The sequence below is a fragment of the Vicia villosa genome, linkage group LG1 (genome assembly GCF_029867415.1).
Source record: "Vicia villosa cultivar HV-30 ecotype Madison, WI linkage group LG1, Vvil1.0, whole genome shotgun sequence".
In the NCBI taxonomy this organism is placed as follows: Eukaryota; Viridiplantae; Streptophyta; class Magnoliopsida; order Fabales; family Fabaceae; genus Vicia; species Vicia villosa.
Genome location: NC_081180.1, coordinates 42499438 through 42510417, shown reverse-complemented (window position 1 = coordinate 42510417; position 10980 = coordinate 42499438). Strand labels below are relative to the sequence as shown.

Below are 10980 nucleotides of genomic sequence, written 5' to 3'. Positions count from 1 at the left end.
TATATAAAAAAAATGTGAGTTGTGCATATTTCTATTAATTGAAGTTTGAGATTTGATTAGTGGATCATTTTATTCGGATAATATAAAGTTGATAGATATTTGTTAGATACAGATTTTCTAAAACAACTTTTAAGGATTTCAATGTTTATTAACCATAAGTGGAGATGATCCTCATTTTCACTTGGTGACTCATCTTCTAAGATATGTATGATCATTCTCTCTTGTTCGATTTCAAGAAAATCTCTATGAATCATTTCAAGAGTGTCTCATACTTCTTTGGCCGAATTACAATTAAAAACAGAAAGGGAAAGCTTTAGTGCTTAGAGCACTAATCAACAAATACTTAACTTTAAAACCAAATTTAACTTTTATTTTATCTTCTTCTGTCCAAAAATTATCTGGTTTATTCACTAGTTTATTATTAACACCATAAATAGGAATAAACGGGTCATTGATAGCAAAGTTCCACACTTTAAATTTTTTAGCTTTAATAAAAAAATCATTCTAGCTTTTCATAAGTCAAACCTTTCATTGTGAAATGACGGAGATGTATTTATGGGAAGTCCCTTATTAAAAACATCAGAAGTGTTTGAAGTTATTTTCCTACCTCTTAAGACAATTAGTCTTATAAGAGGAGTTAGATTCTGATGCCAATTATTAGACAAATGAACCCGAACATAAGAGGGGGAGGGGGTTTGAATTGTGTATGTTGAAAAACAATATCCAATTGTAAAACCTTTTACTTATAAATATGTTTAAGTTAGAGATAAAACAACACAATAAAATAAGTAAAAGAAAGAAAATCAAAGAGATGATGCCATGAAAATACATCTAAAAGAAATAAATAACTGAAATAAAAGGAGATAAAGTGTTGGTAGTAATGTGATTTACTATAGGCCGATGCAATTATGCGTTAAGCTTGAAACGAGTTAGGGTAGTGCGGAGTGCACGCTCGTAGAGCCAAACGTGCAATTGGATACGAATAATAGAAACGGGGTTCTAAGGGACGGAGCCCCTGGCGGGGTGCGGGGCAGCGCCCCGTCGGGGTCCAAGGGGCAGAGCCCCTGGCTGGGGTGCGGGGCAGCGCCCCGTTCGAATTTTTTTGAATAGTTGTACCCTTTCCCAACCGACATAACCGTTTTTTCTGAACAGGTGTGTCATTTCAGTTTCTGTTGTTGATCTCCTATATAAGGAGTCATTTGGCCTCGGTTTCGGACACGAAAAATAATACATCCTCTCTACATTCCTAATCTGTTCTCTTTTATCAGAAATAAATTGCTCTTCGAGAATTATCCCCACAAAGATTTCGTGAACCCAGGCAAGAATAGGGTCGAAATACTTTGTTCGGAAAGTGTACGAACACGATTCTTCGAAGTTATCCAGGATTATCATACCTATTTTTCTAACATAAAGGAATAGAAAAATGCACTAGAGATTTATACAGGTTCGGCCTAATCAATTGGCCTACTCACATTCCCAAGAATTTATTCTTAAGAGTTTCCACTGTATGAGATGTGAGTTTTTCACAAGTCATGCCCACAAACCTTCTTACAATCAAACAAAATATTTTACACTGACTATTCCTCAATCAAACGAGAGATTTTACACCATAGTAATCTTATAACATAACAAAGCTTTAACAACAAGATGAGCTCAAGAACCACATAAATATTTTATCTAAATAATCTCAAGAATTAATAAAGAGTTTTTCACATTTGAGCTCAAAACCAAATAAATATTTTATTTGGCTAATATCACGAAACAAACTAGAGCTTTCAATTAGTTAAGTTCATAATCTAACAAACAACTTCTTCAAAAGATTTTACACAAGAGACAATATCCACTTAAGTAAATTACAGTAGCACACAACAATTCTCACAAAATATTTCATTCTCAAAGAAATAAGGTAATTTTGTGAAGAATTAAAAAAAATGAAATAATAGAGGGTAGAGGTGAGAAAGAATATATATATATATATATATATATATATATATATATATATATATATATATATATAATCAATTTCTCTATATTTACAAGGTAAAGATTTTTCAAAAAGGAAAAAGATTCATAGGTTTTTTAACGATCTATTCGATACAATCTTAGGGTTAATCAGTTAAGAACTTCAAAAAGTACAACTCTAATCCTAATATGGAAACCGTATAACGGTTATCTTTATTAATCGATTAGGTGTATTTCTAATTGATAAAAGAATATTTTTCCTTGCTATCAGTGATTTTTGTAAGTCCTTAATCAATTAGAAAGTGTACAAATGCTTTTCAAATGACCAGGAACACTGTTGGTCAATTTCACATGCACCTTGATAGTTCTTCCATAAGTTTTAAGGTGTTTTATTAAATTTAGAAAGGTTTAAAAATATTTTCAGGTGTGTGTGAATTGACTTATAATTTGAGAATTACTCTTATACCTTTACAATTAACTAATCATTCAAACACAAGACCAGAAAAGCTTAACAATTCCTTTTTTAACCAACCTTAAAGCTTCAAGATCCCTTGTTATATTCAACATTCATTCAACACTTCATTTTGGATTGGTTCTTCTGACTAATGAGGCTGGATGTAGCTTCTTGATATACACCATTATCAAGGTTACTAGACAAGAGATCATCATGGACTTCAGTGAATGTCATTTGACTTTAGGTGTTGTTTTTTTTTTTAATCAAATCAAGAGATATATTATTAACTAAAAAAAAACAAGTTTAATACAAAGGTGATCATAGATCCAACCATCCAACAAGACATACTAACTATATCATTAAGGTAGCAATACTTTAGGTGTTGTTATGGTTGAATCTCTCTTGATGTCTGGATCTCATAAAGAATATTTAAAATAATGCTTCTTCTTAATAGAAAAATATTTCACGTCATGTCGTTTGACATATAGTGTTGTCATCATCGAAATTATTGTGTACTTATAATGGTTGAAAATAGTTGTACCTAAATCCACACAAATTGTTGAAGAAATGGTTGACAATGTTATTTCATCCTTTCTGTTACATGAAAAAAAAAGTAGTTGTGCTTGGAGGATTAACAAAGAGTTACTTTGCTTCTAGAACCACCCATGGAGCTTAACCAATAATTAAAAGTAGTGTGTTTTCAGGTAAATAATTTTATTCAATCTAATCCTTCCCTTTTTTTCAAATCCCTCTTCTTTCTTCCCCTCCATAAAGAAATTAGTTTTATAAGATCATTTAATGCTTCATATTGTTCTTTATGGACATGCTTCATATATAAATTTTTTTTGAATTGGTTGAATATATTGAACATGTGACTCCGCACACAAGAAAGGGGTGAATTATGGGGGTTTGAAAAGTTACAATTTAAAAAAGGGAAAATCTAACATGTGCCCCAAGGGCACAAGTTAATGAGATATTTATAGAAATTTTTTCTTGAAACTTGTGCATTCAATGTATCGAAACTTTAAATATGACATTATTGCATTTAATTATATTTAACTTTTTCTAATTATAGTATTCTTAACATGTGCCCTAAGGGCACATGTTAGCATGACCCTTTAAAAAAAATTGTTTTCAATTTCAACGTTTAAAAGCAGTTTTAAAAAAATCTTTGAATATTGCAGCGGAAAAACAAGGTAAAGAAAATATGGGAAAAGTAAAAGATAAGGGAGACTAATTTTTTACATTAGGTTGAGCTCACGAACCGAAGAGGAGATTTTTAATTGACTATCTTTAAGAACCCATAAGGAAAGCTTTTTCTTAAGTGGCTTAACTCACCAACCAAAACGACGACATAATACTAAATCCTCCAAACAAAACTTTTAACGGGTTTAAATTTGAACCCAACAAACACATCCAAAGAAGAGATATTCACTCAAGAAAAATATATCTTGGTGAATTTACAAATTTACCCTTTCCGAAACAAGTTTCCTCACTTAAACACAATGACTTTCTCAAAGTTCTATGGCTAAATTAATGTAAGAGAACGTAGAAAAAAATAATATTATAGGCCAAATGTTATATAAAAAAATGAAACAATACATAGCTATTTTAATGGTCCAATCCATTAGGTCCTTATTCCTATTGACTGGGTGACCTTAATAATCGATTATACATGCCCATTTTGGAAATATTTAATAGAGAGGCGTTATCCTTCAATAAGAGATTGTCACAATCAATTATGGACCAAGTTTTCTCTTAGCCAATCGATTGGAAATATGCTTCAATCGATTGGATAGTTCAAAATATGTGTCATAATCATTCTGACAGTTTCCAATTTATCTGGCTAGGCTCCAAAACATTTTTGGGTTATTTTCTTTGATAAATAAAGGATTTAAAAATGATTTTAGTGAGTGTGTTATTTAACCATATTAGTTTACGAAAACACCCTTGTGTTTTTACTGAACATTGATCACTCAGACACGGTCAGACGAGCTTTCACACTTCCTATTTTTAATACTTTGAAACTTCAAGACTTTGTCGAATACACTAATCATATAAGAACTTGCTTTTGTCTTCTTGGAGATGAGGCTTGAAATATCTTCAAGTTGGATATCATTATCAAAGGATATTTACAGAGATCATCAAAACCCTAATTCATCAGCGTGATTCAAAGGAAGAGCTTGGACAAAATGTTTTTTTGCAACTTTGGCCGCTTGACATACTTGTTTGTATTTATGATTTAAGGTTAGATTGTATCTACATAAATTGTCATTAATGTCTCATCAAGGTTAGTTTGCCTCTTCACAAGTTGTCATCGTCAAAACCAAACCATGATAGGCATGACTAACTTTAACTTTGATTACTTCTTAATTAAACTTACAAGCACATAGTTCCACATAATATATTGGTCCAATAAATATTATACATCTTGTCACAAATAATACAACTAATTATAAAGTAGCAGGAATATTTCTATAGGATAAGTATCCTAATGTTTATCGGTCATCATGTGCTGCACATTGTTTAAATTTGGTTTTAGATGACATAAGTTTGTTTATAATCTTGTTGCAAGTCTAGCAAACTGTGCATTATTAATTACAAAGTTTGTTTATTATCATAGATTTCAGTTACCTTGGTTAAGGAAGATGGGAGAATGGAAAAAAATTATACATCCTAGTCTAACTCGATTTGCCATAACCTTCGTCGCATTGAAGAGTATTCCCCAACACCAACACGATAAGCCACGATAAGCCGCAAAAATTTTGTTGAGTATTGATAATACATAGACCCTAATACATAGTCCTAGATTCTATATTTTGAAATGATAATGATATTATTGTCATAATTGTTGCACCACTCATACATCATATTAAGTAAGAATTTGACAGTGTAAAGATTTTTTATGGTGTCAGTAAATCACAACCATTGATAAGTATAAAAGGTTTGACTCTTATTTTAATTTTTTTTAAAATAATACAAATATGACAAATATACTTAAATATTATTTTGTGAGTGAAAATAGGAGAAATTTGCTTATGTGCAATAGGAAATTATATTTATTGTATTTTTCTGAGAAAATAATAATAATCACACCTAAAAAATCTAAGTTTTGTTCAATTTTTATTAGTTTTTTTTATCATCTCAATTGTCAAAACTAAAATTCACAACTTTTAAAACTGTTAATCTCTTAAAAGTCTCCACGAACAACAAAATTTGAATTTGAAATGTATTTTTGTTCGACTCCCATGTTTTGAGTTACTATTATTGCTCAACCAAATCTTTCCTTTTTTTTAGGGATAATCCACCAGCTTTATCCACACTAATCTCCTACTTTCTTGGCAACCCACAATGACTACGGTTTTTTTTCTTGACCTACATATACCTTATGAACCCTACTATATTCAAATTCATAATCTCTAAATTCTTAACTCGTTTCAAGGAACCACACCAAAACCTATCAACAGGTAATAATTCATCATCACCTTACAACAACAAATTTTAGTAGTTTGTTTTCACTGCAAGTTCATGATCTCAATTCCACCAAATAATACATGTCAATGTTAGATTTTACCAATTTTGCTAACTTTTATAGTAATTTTTTTATAGTAATTGTACATATCTATGTCAATGGAATATACGGTTAACCTATGGTTCATAATTAATATCAAGAATACTATGTATTTTTATACTCTTACCATTTGTGAGCTACTTAGCTTATTATCCAAGCTAACTGTGGAAAATTATCATATCTTAGATAATATTTTATTTTCTTTAAAAGTTATACTGCTTGAGATCCGGACGGCTAGGGAGTCGATGAATGCGTGCAGTTAGTGACTCTAGGGAATCTCTGCCCGATAATACTATATCGGGACATAAACACTTAGTATTACTTGCTAGATGGTATAAGACATGTTAATGATTGTATCATGTCAGTAAATGGTTTCTTAGCCCATGGTTTTTGATTTTAGATTGTTCAATAATCTTTTATAGGGTGAGTTTTGTTATTTGGAAACTGTCAAGATTTTTGGATAATGCCCTTGATTTGGAAATGCAAATTTGTTTTCTTGCCTATTTAATGGTGGCCTCCAGTTTTTGGACTATATAGACTCATTAGGATGTTGAGTTATTCTTCATTAATCTTATCAACTAAGTTTTCCTTTTTTGTATGGGTAATCCACTAGTCCTTTTATTCACTGTAATCTCATACTTTCTTCACAAACTACAATAATTAAGAATCTTTTTCAACTCCTTCATTTTGTTCATCCACACCTTCTGAACTCACCTATATTAATAATCTCTCATTTTTTTTGAAGGGACGATTGATTCAGCGAAACCTAACAAGAGGTAATAATTTATCATCCTCTTACATTAACGCCTTTTCTTTTTATTCTTTGCTTTAGTAGTTTGTTTTCAGTGCAAATTCATGATCTGAGTTTTTGTGAATATATCATTCTCAATACAATAGTGCTTATTAGACTTTGTTTGTTGTATATATTTCATTTTCCGTAAAGCAGATGGGAAATCTTTTATGCTGCGTGCAAGTTGACCAATCAAAAGTCGCTATAAAAGAAGGATTTGGAAAGTTTGAAGAGGTGCTTCAACCAGGGTGTCATTGCCTTCCATGGTTCTTCGGAAAACGGATTGCTGGCCATCTTTCCCTTAGGATACAACAACTGGATATCAAATGCGAGACCAAGACAAAGGATAATGTCTTTGTCAATGTTGTTGCTTCCATTCAATTCCGTGCCTTGGCAGAGAGGGCGAATGACGCGTTTTACAAACTTACCAACACAAAAAAACAACTTCAAGCTTATGTGTTTGATGGTATGAACCAAATCCTTGCTCAGAAGTACATAAAAAATTTATAAATAGTTTTAAAATATGCAAATTATCAGCTTTGGTAAAATTCTATTCTCGTTGCAGTGATTAGGGCAAGTGTTCCAAAACTCAACTTGGATGATGCTTTTGAGCAGAAAAACGAAATTGCAAAAGCTGTGGAACAAGAACTCGAGAAGGTTTGTTTGCTGTTACAATTAGTATTTATTGATAAGGTGAATTGAGAATTTATGTAACTTTGAATCGTCTCCACAGGCTATGTCAGCTTATGGATATGAAATTGTTCAAACACTGATTACTGATATAGAGCCAGATGTGCATGTGAAGCGGGCTATGAATGAAATCAACGCTGGTAATTTTTTTAAACCGTACTGATATGTCATCGCAGCATTGTTATTTGTACGAATTTAACTGATTTGTTCAGTTTTGTTTCATAGTTTACTTTATCCCCCAAAATAGGTCAATATGTGTTTAAGAATGCCTACCTTTTCTCATTCTGTTTTCTGTCTTTGATCAGCTGCAAGAATGAGGGTGGCAGCTAATGAGAAGGCAGAGGCAGAGAAGATCTTGCAAATAAAGCGAGCCGAGGGTGAAGCTGAGTCCAAATATCTCTCTGGGATGGGTATTGCTCGCCAACGTCAAGCCATTGTGGATGGTTTGAGAGACAGTGTGATTGGATTTTCGGTTAATGTACCAGGGACAACTGCAAAAGATGTCATGGATATGGTCCTTGTGACACAATACTTTGACACCATGAAAGAAATTGGTGCTACCTCCAAGTCTTCTGCTGTGTTCATTCCACACGGACCTGGTGCTGTTCGTGATGTAGCTAGCCAAATCCGTGATGGACTTCTCCAGGGTTCTGTATCTCATCAGTAGCTTCTATTCCTCGTATTTCGTATCTAATTTGTAGTGCAGTATGGTGACTTTCTATAGTTACTATTATACTTTCAGTTTGCAACTTTATTATAGATATTATGGGGTTTCTACATTATAATTGGCGCATACCTAGAATATCAATTATCCCTATAAAATATACAAGTTATCTAAATTGTGAGAGTTGCATTCATGAAATTTTTTATATTCTGTGAGAGAGTGCTTAAATTAAGTCACTGAATGGTTTTCTGTTAGGAAGTAAATGTTAATTTTTCTTCAATGTAATATACTTGCAATTTCAGTATCACTGATTTTAAGTAATGTGATGTGATTTTGTATTCGAAAGATTCAAACTTAACTACAAAGATAGAAAATAGAATGATTAGAAAAAAAACTTCAAAATTCCAAGGACTAAATCATTTAGTAAGAAATGAAAATATTGGTTTATTCATCTGTATATGAATTAACTGAACCTCAGAAGGACCTGCCGCCGTATTAGTTGATTGACGATGGATAACAATGCCTACATGAATTTAGTTTCCTTAAGCTCTTTGAATAATTAGTGTGACAACTGTCCTTTGTATTGGACTTGTTTGCTCTCATGATCTCTCTAATCTACTGGACCTAGTTATAAAATATAAACAAGTTGTTGAGAGACCTGTGATACATGATATCATGTATCTCTACAAAGATAACAAGTTGTTGAGAGACCTGGTACATGATATCAGGTATCCCTTGGCTTAACTGTATTTTGTTAAAAGACGTATTCATCGGCATTAGTTCCTCATGAGAAGCAACCATCATAGCTCCAAAAACAGTAGGAAAAGACATGATCATTGAAATCCTAACTGATTATGAAGGTTCATCCGATCCTTGTTAGCCTAACCTTCTTGTAGATGATGGTGATGGTTGATTAATGTTGTTAAGACTCTTTCTTGACTGCAGAAGCATACACCAAACATAGTCATGACTTGGTGATTCATAATTATTTGTGGTATTGCATGTAGCGCCCTGCTAGCCATACCAAATTTGTTTTCGTATTTACATAGGAATCTATCATAGTGGCCATATCATCCTGACTCATGGAAAATGTTGTCTCATTTAACTATTTACTTATGTAGTACATGAGTGCTCTCTCTATTTTAGGATATATGGTGCCCACATTTGGCTTGATGCCTTCTACTTCTCAAAGTGTTCTATTGACTCCACCCATGTGTTCGTGTTTGTGTGTTGTGTGTGTGTCTAGCTTACCCAACTCGTAGTTTCACAATCTTCACCATATTCTGTTAATAGTGTTATAAACACCGGACATATGGCCATAAAATTTAAGTATTTGGTCTTACTATATTTTGACTAAGTCTAAAATCCATGATATCACGATAGATCTCTGTAAAATTGAGAAAGATTTGGTTGAACCACGTTAGACTGTGTTTGTATTCGTCTAATCATGCCTCGGCTAATTAACCTTTTGCTAATTCTTAAATTGACAGTTTGTCGATTTTGACTGACATTTTAATCATTTTTATTGTAAACAAGAGTATAAAAAAATGAGTGATGACTACGCTGCATCAACAATTACAATCATTTCATATTCATTAATTACAATCAGACGGAAGAACGTGAAATCACTAGATCAAATGATCTTTATCGTGTGCTATAAAGAAATGGTCACGCCATTGCATCATTTTTAAACGAATCCACAAACACACACGTATGTGGCATATATCACATATATCACGAGAACATGCAAACCAAAACATGATAATTCAACAAAAAATTTAGCCTTTAACCTCAAGTTAAAGCTACAAGTCTTGGGGGACCATAAATACCGCATTGGTTGATACTATACCTCAAATCGAGAAAGTCTTATCTTGGAAAATTTTCCATTTTTCAAACTTCAATTTTTTTTAAACCTATTACTTATTAAAGCTTTGGTTGGATTGATGGAATCGGATGAAGCGGAGTGGAAACGGATGAAGCAGAGCGGAATCGGATGGAGCGGAGCAGAATGAGGTAAAATGATATTTCGTTGTTTAGATGATTTAAAAACGGGTGGAGCGGAGCGGAATAGAGTGGTATAGATTTCATTCAATTCCATCTCTTACCACCATATTTCTTCCCCTCTAATTTAGGCGGAATGAACAACTTGTCTAATTCCGTCATAAAATTTCCAAACAATAGAATGATATTATCGTTCCGCTCCACTCTATTCCGCTCCAACTCATTCCGCTTCGCTCCATTCCGCTCCGTTCATTTCGTGATATCCAAACATAATCTATATAATGACACGGCCCTAAGCAGTCAAATCCATTATGGAACATCCTCAAACAAATTGCACATCTTAAAGAACATAATAGACCCAAAGTCATATGAACTAAGGTGTTCAACTCGGAATAACGAGATGCCAATACGATAATTTTTCGTGTGGTTTTTCTTGAGAACTAATGTATCTTTTCATATTGCATCTAGAAGTATCGACACACTCACATCGTTTTAAGCTATGTGGAACATGTTATATATTAGTGATTGTAATTTTAACAATTGTACTAACGGTCCGTTTGTTTTGATTTTTTTTAAAAATGATTTTTATAATGTAATATAATTTGTGTAAAAAAAATTTACAAAGAAACTTTTCATCAAAGCTTTAAATAAAAATTTGGTTTGAATAGTTATTCTTAAAATGTTATTTTAGGTATTTCATATTTTTATTGAAATTTTTTTTGAATATCAAAATTTTAAAAAATCACTTAATTTTGAAGTTATTTCAAATAGATTTTTATAAAAATCATTTTTGAAATACCACTTTTTAAAAAAATTGCAATTCTAACTATATTTTGTTCTTCAATAAT

The 10980-nt window shown here is 32.2% G+C and overlaps 1 protein-coding gene across 2 annotated transcripts; it reads left to right on the top strand.

Moving 5' to 3' along the window:
* Positions 1 to 5755: 5755 nt before the first annotated feature.
* Positions 5756 to 8260, top strand: LOC131604985 (hypersensitive-induced reaction 1 protein). 2 transcript variants are annotated; one of them, XM_058877402.1, is made up of 6 exons: positions 5756 to 5883; positions 6733 to 6763; positions 6934 to 7243; positions 7343 to 7434; positions 7511 to 7607; positions 7773 to 8260. In XM_058877402.1, the coding sequence occupies exons 3-6, from the start codon at positions 6934 to 6936 to the stop codon at positions 8132 to 8134; spliced, it is 861 nt and encodes a 286-aa protein (XP_058733385.1). In that variant the 5' UTR covers positions 5756 to 5883; positions 6733 to 6763; the 3' UTR covers positions 8135 to 8260. The 2 variants fall into 2 exon arrangements, with proteins under 2 accessions (XP_058733385.1, XP_058733379.1); XM_058877396.1 differs by lacking the exon at positions 5756 to 5883 and having other exon boundaries at positions 6606 to 6763.
* The last annotated feature ends 2720 nt before the right edge of the window (positions 8261 to 10980 follow it).